The sequence below is a fragment of the Galeopterus variegatus genome, unplaced genomic scaffold (genome assembly GCF_000696425.1).
Source record: "Galeopterus variegatus unplaced genomic scaffold, G_variegatus-3.0.2 Scaffold10633, whole genome shotgun sequence".
Lineage (NCBI taxonomy): Eukaryota > Metazoa > Chordata > Mammalia > Dermoptera > Cynocephalidae > Galeopterus > Galeopterus variegatus.
Genome location: NW_007736744.1, coordinates 40,251 through 58,040, shown reverse-complemented (window position 1 = coordinate 58,040; position 17,790 = coordinate 40,251). Strand labels below are relative to the sequence as shown.

Genomic DNA, 17,790 nt, shown 5'->3' with positions numbered 1-17,790 from the left:
AATACTCTGTGCCCCATCTGAATACAACCTACCATTTATTTCAGGCTAATTACACTCAAAGCTATTATCTATTCTCAGCATATATCAAGGATCTACACAATCTCAGGTAACTTTATAGTTTGTTTTACATTTTTAAGCCCAACATAATCATGATGAAAAATATTATTTTGTTTTTGTCATTCATTATTCCATAAAGTAAAGGTCTTTGATTTTTTCATGGATCAGTATTTTAGGGGTGCAAATACTTACCACATTTGAGGGCTCTAATTTCTTCCTCCTGGCAAGGTCAGTAATGTTGATGCCATTGTAGTTAATGCTTTCCATGCACCCTTTGAAATTCTTTCTACTGCTAGAACTTGGCTTTCCAGAGAAAGGTATGCCTCCAAAGGTTATCTTTGAAAATAAATAAATAAATAAAATGTAAACATTCACACTGTATTACAGTAAACTAGACAAAGCTATGAATACAGCCAAGGACAGGTATCATTAACTATCAATCAAAATGTACAAACATCACAGCATTGTGCCTCCAAAATCTGTCCCACATTAAATTATGTTGTTATTGAAGTGCAAGATGGAATCATTAATTCTGGTAATTAGCTTATAGTTTGAACAAGAAAATAACAATCCTTTGTGTTTTGCTACCCCAAAGGCATTTTATAAATTTTCCTGAGGTTTTAATAGATTTTATCCAGCAAATTTCTTCTATCAAGTAATATTAAGAATATGTTTTCATGTTTATCATTCAAAGACATACTATCAATAAAGGCCTCTGGTAATCATGAGATAACCAGCACTAATATAATAAGCTGATAAAACTGCAGCCCAAAGTAGAAATATTGTATATTCCCTCTGTAGACTTGTAGTCTAATGACCATTAGAGTCAAAAGTTCATTACCCTTATTTTGAATACAGAAAATAGTTCAAAAAATACCATTACCATATTAATTAGAGACCATTCCTGTATTGATAGACTGTAGAGGCTATTAGTGGAGCAGCACAGGCTTAAAGATATTATAGGTCTTCTAAATCCTAACAAATAAGGAAAATGCTACTTACTACATTCCTTGGCTATTATTTTCTACAGAAATAATGTATTTTCCCACATATCTTTGGTCAAGTTACAGTATTGTAACATTAAATTCATATAATACAAAATTACATTTAATATCTGTATGGCGAATAATGACATGTACTACTAGTCATTGTAGAGATATGAAAATGTATAATTCACGATGGAGAGAATCCAGGCCAAACATCAATTTGCTGTCCTGTGCTTTGGTTTCATTGGCTCGGAGGAGGAAAAATGAAGTATCACCATGTCAGTCTCAGGCCACTTTGTATGTAGCAGCCTGACGGCAAATGGTGATTGGCCCATCTTGTGGTGGATGTGGCTAGCGAGAGAAGGGAATGAGGCCATCTCCCACAAAAAATGTCCATCTTTCTTAGGCTATCTCTCACAAAAAATGTCCACATTGAGTCATGTCAATGGAGCAGAGTCATATTCCATTGCTTGTTTCATGAGGTACATCTCTGAGAATGGTGAGAGGTGTGTTTAATCTACCCCTAGCAGTCTCTGCTGGATCCAGCTCATACTGGCTGCGACCTGATTTTTCAACAGACCCATTATTAAAAATTAAATCATGTAAGGATTAAATTAAACAAATTACTTTAAACACAAATTAGTAACTTCTCAGAATCATCTCTACATTTTAGTATCATGTATGCTCTTGAGATTATTACATTTACTGTGTCTGTATGATGGAAATACTAGATACGGGTGTGTTATTGGGCACCACTTCTCAACTCCTTGCTCAGTGCGGTCAGATGGTGGGGAATTTGTCACCATGGAAGTTGACATTTACAAGCACGCCTCTGTCCTCAAACCTCAGTGGCCTGGGTCTTCGGCTACTATAAAAAACTGAAGCAGCATCCTCTTGGGAAGCATAACACAGTGTCTTCAGGTTTTATGAAAATAAGATGACCAGGGTTTCAATTCTTTAGGCTAAAGACTTTAAATACTTCAGTAGGAATGTTACATAATTTGTATTATTTTAAATTTGAAGCTGATTGTCATGCAGTCTGTCAGGCATGAGTCTAGTCACTGTCTGGATGCATCAAGGAGAAAAGTACAACACAGAGGGAATGCTCTAATACAGTCCCCGGTTTTCTTTAAACGAATAAGCAAAGGGAGTTCCTTTATATTAAGATAAAAGTGTAGAAACATAAAGGTAGGCACAGCTACTTTTATTCAGCTCATGCCAATAATCGCCGTATCTAAGAGGGGAGTAATCAGGCAGTAACTCTACAGAGAGAAATAAGTTAAGTCTATTCTGATCTTTCTCAGTAAATTTAAATTTCCTCCTAGTGTCTCTCTCTAACAAATCTGTCCCAGGCATTTTAGTCTATAGCTGAAATTTCCAAACATGGCATTGTGGATAGATGGGCTTCAAAGTGTCCTTGTAACTGTTGACCCTGTATGGAACATGTCGTGTGTGCATGAATATTTATAGACTTCATCACAAACTCAATCGGGTCTATGACCCCAAATTTTTAATTCCATTTTTTAAAAATTGGAATTATGTTTGCCCATTCTAATGTTCTAGGATTTCCCACCTCTTCTATGGTACTTCAAAGTTTATTAATGGAAGATGAATAATTCATTTTTAAGTCTCTCATACACTGAGAGATGTCACATGAGCAAAGACTTACTCTAATTTAGAGAAGATAGAAATCTCTGGTATTTTCACATTCTTTCCCTTCATCATTCTGCTTTAAGGAGATTTTGGGGGGTTTTTTGAGGTGGGAGAGTATTATTTCTCAGTAACCTTAAATTTATTTAATGTTAATAAAGTCTTCATCAAGTTTTATATAGTGTATTCTATTCCAAATTCCTCTTTAGGAATATATGCAATATATTTGTATTGCAAAAATTTAAAAACCATTTAAATGTAAAAAGAACATAGAAAACACAGCTATAAATACTGATTTTTCCACTTATTATTTTATGATGAGCATATTCCACATTCTTAAAACTTTGTATATAGCTAAAGATAACACACACACACACATATACTTTTATATATTCATACATACATGTATATGTCTGCAATTTCAAAACTGGGTGCCAAGGACAGTAAGGTGGCACACAGCAAACACATAGCGGTACCACAGTATATTTAAAATTTTTAAAGGAAACACAGCAATAGTTGACATGTTTTGGACAGTGTGTGAAACACTAACGTGAGGTAGTTTACTGTTCCAGTATTTAAATCACACTATATTCCTTGTGATAATGTCTTGTCTTTGGGGAAGTTGGGCTTTTGATCATTGCTTTGATAAAAAACAGAGTATCACAGAAAGTAAAAAGTGGAACAGAAAGTGGGGATGGCCATGTCAAATTTGATTCAGATTGTACACTCATCTTACTAGTAATAATTACTGGTATTTAAGAATGAAATTAAAATATGTTTTCTTTTATTTTATGTGTATTTTCTTCAAGTTACTATCAGATTGTTAGGGCATAAATTTTTAAGTTGTTTGGACCTAATGGAATGCTGCGGAACTGTTTCTAAGACTCCCCATGAACTAAGAAATTTTGGGAGCCTGTGCTGAATAATATTTCATCCTTTCTATTTTACTCTGAGCTGCTTTTGTACATTCAGTGTTATCCCTTTTCTCCTGTTATGTATAATAATGTGATGACCATCTTAAAGAACTCTTATCCCCATATAGGATTTACAATTGTAACAGACATTTTAAAGTTGAATTTCTTTCCAAATAATTTATTGGAAAAACTGGTATGCCTAACAGTAAGTCATGAGAATACATATTTTTTTTACTCTATTGACATGATCATTGATTTTTTAAAAAAATCTCCAATTAATCGGGAAGTAAAATATGTCATTTTACTTATGGACAATTTCTTTAAATTATTCTGTATTTTACTTTATTTTTTTATGATAATTGTATCTGAGAAAAGAGAACTTGTCAAAAGACCTATCTACAGTCATGAATTTATAAGTGACCCCATATAACTTAGAAATCAGAATTTCTTATTTAATACTTTACAATAAACATTAAACAACCCTGTACTTATAATGCACTGCACATTCTCAAGAAAGATAGGTACCATAATTAACCACCGATGGAAATATTACAACTTAATTTATTTTGAATTTATTAAATGGCCCTGATAAGCATGGTCTCTGTCTTCAAATTATTACTTTGTTACCAAGATTTTATTTCAAGTACTCATTATTAAAAATTTAGAAATAAATTAAATGACATATATTTACAAATTAGGTTTTAAACTTGTAAGTATTTTTGTCTTTGGAGAATAAAATGAAAATGTTACAGGTATGTATCTGATTAACAGTAATACAACAGTACAGTAGGGGACAGAGGCTCGCTGGACACTTATCGCACATTATTTGTCATCACGGGTACCTCATAGTCCAAGTCCAGGTAATCAAACTCTCCATTGGTGCGGAAGTGCTGCATGCTCCTGTCCAGAGTGAGGTTAATGCTCCGTCCCTGGCGCTCAATGACCACAGAGTGCCAGTGGTGATCGTCCAGCAAACTTCCTGTCATCACAGATGTGTGACCGTATATGGGGCCAAGCTGGTTGCTTCCTGAGTCACAGGAGTGAAAAAGAAAAGAAGCAATGACTACAGGGCTGACTCCATGCAGTAAAAGAGCTCTCATTTACAGCACCTAGAAACTGATTTTTCTTCTTTTTCTGTTTTTTTTTTTTTTTTTTTTTTTTTTTTTTTTTTTTGGTGGCTGGCTGGTAAAGGGATTTAAACCTGTGACCTTAGTGTTACTAGCACCATGTTCTTTCACCAAGCAAGCCAACTGGCCAACCTAGAAGCTGACATTTCATCAAAGCTCTCTCCATTGAAGTTAATCTGGGAAACTAGTATGTTAACTATACTTAAAAACAGCTCATATTCAAAGTTAACGTAAATGTTATTCAAGATGGAAAAACAGTCTGCTTCCTTAAGAAGAAAAAAAAAAGGAGCATTTTTTTTTTCTTTTTTTCATCACTGTGCCATGAATTCTACTAAAATTTGGTAGGTTCCTTATAAAGTCGGTGTCACATGGACTTTGAAGTCCAAGTGCCTGAGCTCTGCTGCAGGTGCCACCGTTAGTGTGATGACTACACAGGTTCTGTGTTTCCTCACCTGTAAAATGCGGAAGATAATGGTGCCTGCTTTACAAGGTTGCTTGAAAATTAAACGAATTAGTATGTGCAAATAATTTAACACACGTTCAGGCATGTAGTGAGCACAACCACTACCTGTTAGTCTTTTATTATTGTTATTATTAATCAAGACAACATATCATGGCAATTTTCACTTTTGCTCACTCCAAAAGCCATCACTGTAAAGTACGAACTATGTAATATTTAACAACATAGACAATTTGCTCAAGCTATCCTATAAATTAAAATAAAAACATTCAGATGTATACGCAGCATTAACATAGTTTTGAAATAAGATCTCCATAGCAACAAAACTGTAAATAAGAATGAATGGATGTGAGAATCCAGAATGTTTACTAAGTTTATCTCTGGATGCTGTTTACGTGTTTTATACCCTTCTTCTATTTTGTCTAATCAAGTATTGCTTTCTACAGCCAGGGAAAATCAAATGCCATAAAAATATAATGTTGTTTGGGCCGGCCCGGTGGCGCACTGGAGAGTACGCCGCTTGGGAGTGTGGCGGCGCTCCCGCCGAGGGTTCGGATCCCATGTGGAGACCGGTTCCCGCTCACTGGCTGAGCGCGGTGTGGGCACAACACCGAGGGTTGTGATCCTGTTACCGGTCAGTAAAAAAGACAAAAAGGAAAAAATATATATATAATGTTGTTTCAAAATAAATAGCATAATGGTAGTAAGAGAAACACAATTGACTATAACATTAAGTTCTTTCTTTTTTCTTTTTCTTCCTTGACATTTCACATGCTAATGATCCCTATACCTTACATTTTCTGTGGTTTTCCTAGATCATGTTTTCTTCGCTTATAGTGATGAATTCAAATGTTGTTACGTGATGGTGATTGTGTGTGTGTGTGTGTGTGTGTGTGTGTGAAATGAGAGGGGGAAGGAGAGGAAGAGGGAAAGAATGAAAAATAGGAATAAATCTAAGAGAAAAGACTGCACTGAGTTTTTATTACTTTAAATGTTTATACCTAGAAGACTGAGATCCAGACAGATATGCTTGATATTTAGGGAATGGCCTTAAAGAGTGACAGTGTATATTCGAGTGTCATAAATTCTAGTCAGTCTATAAAATTCTGTAAGTAAATTGCTTTCCATTGAAAAGGTAATGAACTTTTTTTTGTGAGGTCACAAAATCAGTTACTTGTTTCAGAATGATAATGTCACCCCTTCTATAAACCACAGGTGAGTTTAAAAGATTACTGTACATGTTTCATTTGGAAGAAAAAGAGAAAGGTTTGACACAATTAACATCTATAGATATAATCCAAATACTCTGTGTGTGTGTGTGCGTGTGTGTGTGTGAGAACATGCATGTGCGTGTGCATATTTTACAAAAGTACTTATGTTTTGTTTCTGGTTCCTCTCCTCCCACTGCTCCTCTATTGGGTCTTGTTTTAAGAATAATTTCAGACTATTTTCTCCAGGTGGCACAATAAACTATTCATTATTACAAGTAGACAATATTATAAAAAACTAACAAGTACTATAATGTAAAATTATTTCCACCACTAAAAATAGTTTGGTCTATTTCCTACCAAATGTTTTTCTAAATACATACATTTAATTATACATATATAAATGTTGTATATATATGACATATAATATAAATGTTATACATACTTATATTTATAAGCATATTTATATTTATATATTAATATATAAATACTTATAAGTACACTTATATTTATATATTTATAAGTATATTATACTTCTATTTATATTTATATATATGTTATATATATACTTATGTGTATATATTTAATATGAAAATATTGATATATTACTTTGATTTTATATTCTACAGTTTTTATTTAATATCACATAGTGTTCTCCCATATAATTAAAAGTTACCACAGATATTTTCAGTGCTATCAGCATATTTCCACATGTTTAAGTTATTTTTCAATTTTTTACATTGTAATTAGTATTACAAAGTACATCTTTGGATTTAAATCCTCTGGGGTCATTTCTTATTTTTTTCTTATGATTGTTGGACCAAAATACCAGTCTATATGTGATTTTAACTGTCTAAAGACATATTGTCAAACTGTTTTTCTAAAAATCTTTTCTGAGTTACAGACAGTACAAAGGATCCTTTTTGTCACACGTTTGCCAACACTGATATTACCGTTTTAAAATGTATTTACTTTCTTGACAAAAATTAATATCTTGTTATTTTATTGTACCTTTCCTTTATAGCTAGTGTGGTTGAGCTAATTTGATGTTCATAGAATATTTATTTATTTTTTGGGTTGTCTTTTACAACCTGTGCCTATATTTTCACTTAATGTCTTCGTACTATTACAGAGTTATAATTTCTTATTCATGAATGCCTCTATACTTGATAGGTTTTGCATGCATTTTAACGTTATGATTATTTGAAAGTAAAAATTTAATGTTTGCATGTAATTAAGTGATTTAGATTTTTATGTGATTTTTTTCCTTTGCTTTTTCTTATAGAAGCTATTATTTTTATCAGATCCAATTTTGAATGTGAAAAGTTTTATAATAAAGGGAATTTTTTAAAATAACATATTATTATAAACAAAAACTAATTGAATTTGTATTTTTTTAATATGATACTGATTTTCAAGGTAATAAAAGTTAATATTTGCAATACAAGCTGTATTTAGGAATGTTCGGACTACTCAAATTGATAATTGGTAAGGAAGTCAAAGAGGCAGGGTCTCACTTTGGTGTTCTAATCTTTAGTTTTCTAGCTTTCTATTGATATGCATTTAACATGTGAATTTTAGTTACATATTTTAGAGTATAACATTTTTGTAGCATTCTTCTGTCACTACAACAGAAAAATTTATGTAATGTATGATATCCTTCAAACAATCCTCAAATAGACCTTAGAACTTTTAGTCAAGCAAGAGAAAGAGTAATTATTCCTTTGCATGAATTGTAATTTTAAATGCCAGTACCTGTGTTGCTGATCTTCTCTTTAGGTTTAAGTAAATTCTAGCTACATTATCAACACACAAACATGCATTAGTATTGTCCACTTAAAAACAACAACAGCCCAGAACAAAACAATAACTCCTTTGAGTTCACCTCTTTCTCCAGCTGTTTCATTTCTCTGCTTCCTTCACTTCTAGTTGACTATATTCAAAATATTTATTTCCATATCTCTCATCTTTTCTCAAACCATAAAAAAATTCAGTAAAGCTCTGTTCTTTCTATTCCACTGAGAGTAAATCGACAGTGATCTTCATGTTTCCTTCTTTCCATGTTTACTTGTCTATCCTCATCTTAAGTGACATTTTAGATGAATTCAACACAGTTGACCACCTCTTTTCTTCCCTTGGTCTCTGTGACACTACATACTCTGTATTTCCTTCCACTCACTGTCCTGTCCTCAGTAGTCTCCATTATAGTATTTTCTCATCTCATATACACAACTCTGTAACAGAAAGCTTTCTCATATACGCAACTTTCTCACATACACGACTCCATATCAGAAAGCTTTATCACACGTGTAGTAGACAACTTAAGTGCACACTGTCCAAATAGATCTTTGGATTTCCTCCTAAAGTCTTCTCTGTTTCTGAAAATGGTGCTAATGTCTATTTGGAACTCAAGTCCAAGTCCTAGGAATCATTCTTTATTTCTACGATGTTCTTCTTATGCCATGTCCAATCCACCAAAAGTCAATCTGAATTTACAACTAAAATGAGTTCCCCGATAGACTCATTTCTCGCATTTCCATTGATAACCACCTTGTGCGAGCCAGTATGACCTCTCACCCAAACTATGCAAAATATTGCTCTGACTATTATTGTGACACAAGCAATTCTTAAAGTCTCTGAACTGTTAAAATAAGACTGAACGGCCACATCATAATGCCATACAGTTGAAAGCCTTCCGATAACTTCCTATTCTTAAAATAATATCTAAATCCCTACATGCCCTGCAGGATCCTACAGGATATGGACAATTCCCAACTCCTGGATTTCATCTTTTCTCCCTACATTTATCCACACTAGGCTCCTCCTATTCCTTGAGCATGCCAGCTCCATTAACCCCTTCCTATGAAACCCTCTTCTTCTTCTTTTCTTGTTATAGCTACTTTCTTGTCATAACTCAGATCTCAACTTGCATATTTTCTCCTCCGAGACTTTCCTCACTATACAGTCTAATGATTCTTTCGCCTCTAAAATCATTCTTTATCATATTAATTTATTGAACTGATTTCATCAGTCTTATCATTCTTCAAAGTCTTTCTTTTTATTTCATTGTTTTAATGCAAATAGTGATAATAATAGAGAATGCATTGCCTAACTCTTGCACTATGTCGTAAACCTCATGAGCTTAGGCCTTTGTTCATTTGCTCACCACTGTATCTCAGAACTTGCATAGTACAGGTGTGTACAAAACAATTTTTAAATGAATAGGTATATCAATATATGCCAATCACTATGGATGAAGCAAGAATTGACAATATAATGTAAACTCTTTTTATAATTGACATTTTAAGGGATTAAGCAACATTAACATCTCCTTAACGGCTATATTTATACGTGGAAAGAATGGTGCCAAAAGTCAGAACACACCTAGGTTTAAACTGAGGACCAGCTTGGCCTTTTTAAGTTCCAAAGTAATATAATCTCCTTGCTGTCCTTCTCCATGCAAGATGACACCTTCACTTTCAGAGGTTTTGAACTTCAATGCAATGACATCTTTCAGTGTTTTCATCTTCTTGTTTCTGAATCTATATGGTAACACAACATGGCCATCGAAGTTGATAACATCAGCCCCTAAAAGAAGAAAGGAATCACATTTTAGTTCAGTCATTGTATGTTGCCATCCATTGGGAAGTGCATCCACTGACAATGGGTGTCTGCATCGAATATGAGCATTAAAGTGTTTTTCCTGAGAATCTAGAGTTCTGGGTTCTCGTTCTATTGTTCTACTCCTTTTTATGATTGATGGTGTGTCACGAGGGGGATTTTAGAGGCATTATTGGTGAAGAAGAATCTTAGAAGCCTCTATCAATATAAAATTTTACTTCAATTATAATAGTAATTAGATAAACACAATCAATGTGTTAATGTGTGGAGGGTACTAACATTAATAAAGCAAATGTATTTTACAGGGCCTAACTTATAGTTTAATGGGGCCACAACCCTGTAGTTTTAGGGTGTAACCTAACTTTTTAGAATTGCGCATAGAAATGCTAAGCTTGGGAAAACAGAAAAGTTTCCCAGGACTGAAGTATTTGTTGTAGATAAAAAATTTTTAACACAGCAGAAAGTGCTTGCTCTAAGGGCAGATGCCCTTGGTGTAGCTAAACCTAATGATGGGAAAAATATGTGAGTTAAAATCTTCAAGGCTACTCTGCCAATTAGTGGTTGGTTCCACATTTCACTTTCAACTGTTTCTCTAACTTTTCTAGGAACTAAGTGTTGCCATAATGATTATCTCATTGGTTCTTTTGTATGTCACATAGCTTAGTTTTATGACTCCTTTGATAGTAAATTGCTTAAACTATTTTTAAGTTGCACCTGCTTTAATGAAAATTGTCATGTAGCCGGTTTGTTTATGTTTTGACTATGACTTATTAACCACCTTTGTTCTTTTCTGTAACTTTTTGCCTGGACAATAAAAACCAAGAGAAAACCTAGTTTGGGTTATTTCCTAGGAATTCTTCTCTCTTGAAGAAATTGTTCCTGGGATTTAACCCCTTCGGGCCTCTCATTGCTCAGGAGAAATGGGCTTTGAATAATCCTTTGCATCTCTGTCACCCTGGGGGAGAAGTGACATGCTATGTGCTTGAAATTTTAACTTGGGAATTTGGAGTTTAGTCAAGAAGAGTAAAACTATATAAGAAATTAGGATAACTCTAAGAAATTATGAGATTTTAAATTTTCTTCGTTAGTAGGATAACTGTTTACAATTTTTAAGTATTCATTACTCAAAAATTTGTGCTTTTTTGACATAAGAGTGAAGGCGGTGTCGGAATGCGGTGTCTGATTCTATACTCATTTTTTCCTAATGGTTTCTTATTTCACTACATTTTTAGTAAACTTTGTTGTAGTATTCAGAGTTTATAACCAGTTGAACTTTAGGAAACTTCTTAACATTTGCTCTTAGGCATCATGTCTGTCTCAAATTCCATATTAGCTCCCTGCATTTGGAATGGAAAATTGGGTCCAATGTTTTTGACTGCATGAACAACTACCCATATGTGAGTTAGAAGAACAAATATCTAGCCTATATTATGACTCCAGCAGTTCTAATTTGAATTGAGGAGATTATATTAAAATAATAAAAGTATATAAACATTTTTAGAAGTATAGATAATTTTGTCACCATTCTCAGAAATAGGCGATTGTGAGGATTAGTGTCATAACTGCTGCTTATTCACACCAGAAATGAAAAATGAGATGACATTGTATATAAACATTTTTAGAAGTATAGATAATTTTGTCACCATTCTCAGAAATAGGCGATTGTGTGGATTAGTGTCATAACTGCTGCTTATTCACACCAGAAATGAAAAATGACATGACATTATTTTTTAAGCACCATTGGTCAATGGGTTCCCAATACATGGGATGGCTCAAAGATGAATTATAATCATTCAGATAAAATATCGAGTACAAATAGAAGCTTAGTTACCATTATTAGACCTTTATCATTAAAAATATTTTTAAAGATCCATTTCTGTTAGCTTTTATTTTTTTAAATTTTAATTGACATAATTGTACATATTTATGGGGTACACTGTCATGTTTTCATACATGTATACAATGTGTAGTAATCAAATTTGGATAATTAGCGTATCCATCACTTCAGAGCTTTATCATTTCTTTGTGGTAAGAACATTCAAAATCCTCTCACTCAGCTATTTTGAAATATGAGATATATTATTACTAACTAGAGTCACCCTGCTGTGCAATGAAACACTAGAACTTATTCATCCGATCTAAATGTAACTTTGTACTGCTCGACCAATTCTTCTTCATTCCAGTTCCACCTACTTTTCCCGATCTCTGCGAACCACTATTCTACTCTCCACGAGACCGAGTGAGACCATGAGCTGTTTGTCTTTCTGTGCCTGGCTCCAAACTGGATAGCTCTAAGTACTTTAGAATTACAAGCCTGGACAAAGCCAGCCTCAAGGTTTGGGGCAAGGTCTGGCTAAGAAACTCCACAAGGACACGCTGGAGAAAAATAATAGCAAGTTTAAAGTCTGTCAGAGAAATATTTTCTCATTTCATGTCCTAGTTCTCTGGCACTTGTTTACTTCAATCACCACTGGGAATACTTCGGTTCGCCTTGCAAGTAGAGCATGCCACCAAATAAATCTGCACCTGTGCTGCCCCCACCTCTGTGGGGACAGCAGAGGTGCAGAGCTACAATAGCCATGTCCACATTTTTTGGCACTGCCTGCCATTCTAAGCTTTTGCTCTTACCTAATTCTATAAAATGAACTCTTGTGAATAACCGTGATTTCAACAATTACCTAAAATTAAATGAAAGTTCTCCTTTCAAACCAACAGTGGCTTTCACATGCTTCAAAAATATTTATCCTGTTACCTCAAATGTTTCTGCTTTTAAATGATAGTTTGGACAATATTACATTATAAACAGTTCAAAAAGAAAAATGTAACTTTGAACTTTAAGTTTTAATTCTTATAATTGGTTCTTTACTGCCCATAAAAAACTTTCTTAATCAACAGAATTCTGTTCTCTCAGACTGTGAATCACAGAGGTTTATTTTAATATGGGTGGAAAAGCAACCATTACATTTTGGCTTCTGCTAACACTGCAAAGCCAATTAGACTTTAGCTTAATCATCTACACCGTCACAGCTGAATTCCAATGACAATATATTATCATCTGTGATAAGAGATAAAGGAGAAAAAAATAGAAACTGGTTTTCAGATCCCAGGTTGCATTTATAATACAGCAGTTGGGAAAAATTATTTTTTGTCTTGAAAAGTAAATAAACAAAAAGCAGAAGGGGGTAAATTTTGAACTCTAGAAAGTAATTTTGCAGTGAATTTTATATCAGTGACAGCTGAGTAATAGACACATCATTGTTTTATACACCTTCAATATATATTAATTGACATAAAATATTTTCCATTCATCTCTCAGGAAGTAGATGTTCCCTGAATTTACATAGAGGAAAGGATTAACTCCTATGTTTTCTCTTAAATAGAAATCTACATTCAGTTCCATGTACAGAATAAGATTTATGCAAATGTTGATGCTTTTCTGCCTTATTTTGGGGGCAATAAGAAAATGTGACAAATAACGAATATGGTTCACATTTTCAGACAGTCCCAAAATATTAATAAAAACATGAAGGAAAGCTGTTCATGTGGACCAACTCTCATTTTACAAATGGTGGGTGGTCAGTGGTCAGCCGGGAAAATGCTAACATGCTCTGCATGCCAGATCTCCTGCGCTATGAAATCAGAGTTATTCTTCTATGAATGGGTTAAATGCTTCCAAAATATCAGCATGTTCTCTTGTGGACGTGAGGTCAGGGCTGGCTTGAAATATTCCTAGAAATAAGCTATGATATAAAGTTTACACTTAAATGCATACCATACACGTTTAAAAGAGTCTGGGATATTGTACAATCATGCAAATAACATCCATCAGAGTTTAGTTCTATGTCCTATAAAAATACATTATAATTTCATTTGACATCTAATAATATATTGTGTTTATTTGGGGACAAGTCGCTTTTTCTATTTTCTATTATCCTGATTGTTTATCACTCCCTAGAATTAAGTTTCTGTGCAGTGATTAAATATGTACGGTTGAACTGTTCAAGTAATCTGAACAACAGGAACGGCTAGTCAAAAGTGAATGCAAAATCATAGTGTTTCCACAATTTTGTTTCTAACAATAACTCAGAGAGCTGGTAATGTGACCAATTCATCAAATTGCCATGCTAGAAAAGTTGTTTTTTCTTTTTCCCCCCTTAACTTTATTTTTACTTAGGTTTTACTTTCTGAATTAGGATAAAATATATGGAGAAGTGCTTACCATCTAAATAAAATAATACTACAAACATAAGTTTATAGTTAAAAATAAATTAAACAATACAGAAATATAGAAAGTAGAAGGAGAAGCCCAACCACAAGAGCTCACCAATCTTAATGGGTAATGTGAGTGCACATCCTAGATTTTATACGTTTACCTGCCTATCTATCCATCTTTCTAGTGTATGAAATAATTTATACATTATTATAAATGTACACATGCATATTTTTGTGTATATATGTATATGTGTATATACATATATTTATATATAAATATGAAATATATGAATATATATACATAGACATACATATATATGTAATATATGAATATATATATATAGACACATAAAGAACAGAGAAAGAGAGAAAGAGAGGGGGTGGAAGGGAGAAAGAATTTCATTCCATTTATGAAATCTCATTTCATGATCCAAAATGCACAATGATAGCTTGAGTTTTGGGTAATATAATATTTATAATGTATAGAAATTGTATGTTTTAGGAAATATGTTTTATTGAACTTCATGTATCAAGGGCCTTATAAAAAGTGAGAATATGTATAATTTAAAATTCTAACTTATCACATGTATTGGAAAAAATAAAAAAGTATTTAAATATAGCACTCCAAGTAAACAAATAATTATTTTAAAATTACCTTTAACCCCATTTCTCATAAAAATGTTTCACTTACCTGTGGAAAATCTGAGAGAAATTTTTAAACTATTTTCCTGAACTAACCACTGATTATACATTGTTTCTGATCATTTAAAATTGCTTATATGGAATGTTTAAGTATGCACACATACACAGACAGGGATTATATTGAATACAGTTTTGTGTTTGTTTTCTGTTACTGAATACTGTTTTTAACCTCACGTCATGAATTTTCTTCTTCCAAAACAGGATTTTGGTTAGCTAAAAATCTGCCATTGTTTGGATGTTCAATTTCTTCAATAAGAATTTATGATTGCAGCTTTCTTTTTAAAATAAATGTCTTATTCTGGAATAATTTTAGATTTAAAGAAAAGTTGAAAAAAATAGTTGGAAAGATAGAGTTCCCATATATCCTTCACTAAGCTTCATCTAATATTAATATTTTATATAACCTGGTATATATACTCTGATTTTACCAGTTTTTCACTATGTGTGTGTGTATATATATATATATATATATATATTTTTTTTTTTTTTTTTTTTTCCTGTTCTAGGATCTCATCCAGGATTCCACATTGTATTCAGTCATCTTGATACAGGAGGTGCTCAGTTTCTCTGGGCTGGGTTTCAGGACAAGTCTCTGGGTTTCCAGCCACACCCTGAGGTCTCAGCCCTCTCTTCTGGTCTCCCCTGGAGAAAAGTTACTGTTGCCAGTTAGACATATTTTTGCACCAACATGGGGAAAATGAAACCACAGGGGCTGCCTTATGCAATCTAGTGGCTGAGAATACTCAATAGAGAGCACAGAACATTCTGGTGCATATAACTGGGAACCACCCCCTTAACTGAATATTCATTAGATAGAGAAGCTGAAGGCAGGGTTGTTTCTCACTTTCCTGGAGGCAACCTGCACTTCACTAGCTGAGGTGTGTATATTTTATTTTGTACCTAACTTAATTTCAATAAGCAGCTTCTCATTCTCTTGAGCCAGCCTGAACTTTAAGTATGCTTTTCTTGCTATTGTGTTAGACTTGGTTTCTGTCCTGAACTTACTTTTGTGTTAGACTTGGTGTGGGCCCTGCTCAGTCTCTGGAGCATGCTGCACTCTCTCGTGGAGCCTGCATTTCTTACCTATTATAGTAAGGAGAATATCACAGTGTTGTGGTGTCATACACCTTAAACATATATAATTTTTGTTTATGAATTATACTTCAATAAAGACAAAAATATAATATAGACTTTCGATTAGAGAAAAAATAAAACAAGAAAATTAAAAACATTTTTAAAAAACTAAAAAAAAATGAGTAAATTTGGAACTCATTTTATATTTCATGATCGAGACTTATACATTTCACAAATATATACAAAGCTTATAAATCTGAAAATACACAGAGGTAAAGATTTATTAGCAAGTTAGTACAGAATCTAATATTATATAATTTATGCAAACAAATACCAAGTTACTTTAAGAGTTTGAGATATATCTCTGAAACTAAAGTATAAAAGTTTTAGAAGATGAAATTTGCTTACTTTTGCAAATTTTATGTAAACATAAATCCATGTATTCTTTTTTTAAAGTCAGTTGTAAATATTTTAGATATGTTGACTGTTCTTTACAAAAAGAGCGTGACTGCCACTTCACTCTCTCTATTCACCCAGTTTTATTCTTTTGCACAGAATTTACCTCTGCCTGACATATTGATGTGTGTGCACATTCACAGCAAATCTCCTGTGAGAAGATGCACATCACAGATTTTGTTTTCTTCCATCTGAAGCTCATTACCTACAACAGTGCCTGAAAAACAGTCAGTGATCATTTAATATCTGTTGAGTGATTGAATGTTGTCATTGATATTTCAATATATTGGGTTAAAGTATAATAAACACAATTTATGTTGTTTCATTAAAATTTAGAATCACTAAATTGAAAGAAATTTCTAGAATAGTTCTGATCCACCTTGGTGCCATAACTACAAGGTTTCAATGGTCAGAGAAAAAGAGCGGTAATATCAGGCTTCTGTTTCAGGGTTGTGGTGGTGGGCAAGAATTCATTCCCTAATTGACTCAGGCCTGGCACAGACAGACTGTGGTGGAGTGTGTCTTACCCTATCAGCACAGGGTTTTGATCTGATTAATTTTTTTCTTCTTAGTCACCTCCATTTCTTTCAGTGTATCTGTGGTTTAAATCTAAATAAACAGTTAGAATAGATCCTAAAATGTCAATAACAGCTCATTTAGGGTAAAAGCAGCACATGAGTCTTCTCCAGGTTTTTTAACAAATGATGTAGAGACAGACTCTGAAAAATCACTTCTGCTTTGGGAAAAATAAAACAAAACGAAAACCTTAAAGGCTCTTTCATAAAGGCCAGCCTCTCACATTTTGCACAATATTTCTCTTTAAAATGTGTTCTTAGCCCTTTAGTGTTGATATCTCAGAGTGCACTGACAACAGCAATATCAGAGGAGTCTGATTTCATTCCTCTAGAAAATGTAGGCTCCAGTGTCCAATTGCCTGAACGACTGATCCACTTGGGGGTTCTACAGGCATGTCTAACACTGCCTGTTCCACTCACGGTTCTTTCTCTGGGCTCACTGCTTGTGTTTTTGTATCCCTTCATCACTCAAGCCAGAAATCTGGGACGTTGTTTAGCTCCTCGTTTTCTCCTCCATCCACATTCAGCTAGCTCCGCATCCCATGAAATTTAGCACTCCTGCCTTTTTCAGATTTATAGCTTACCTTTTCTTGTATTGCCACCAGGCTACCAGCACCTCTCATGTTGTCTATTGTATTAACATCATTAAACAAATAATTCCCACCCTCCAGTCTTATTTATTTTCAATCTGTTCTCCAAACAGAAGCTAGACAAGTCTTTCCAGAATAAACTCATTTGCCAAAAAGAT

General features: G+C 33.5%; 1 protein-coding gene across 1 annotated transcript; it reads right to left on the bottom strand.

Annotated features, from left to right (window-relative positions):
• Positions 1-249: 249 nt before the first annotated feature.
• On the bottom strand, positions 250-9,990 carry LOC103610130 (contactin-associated protein-like 2; the record flags this gene model as incomplete). Its single annotated transcript, XM_008594361.1, has 3 exons — positions 250-393; positions 4,450-4,634; positions 9,787-9,990. Coding segments are annotated over 3 exons (533 nt in total), but the record flags the coding sequence as incomplete, so codon positions are not given.
• Between the last annotated feature and the right edge of the window lie 7,800 nt (positions 9,991-17,790).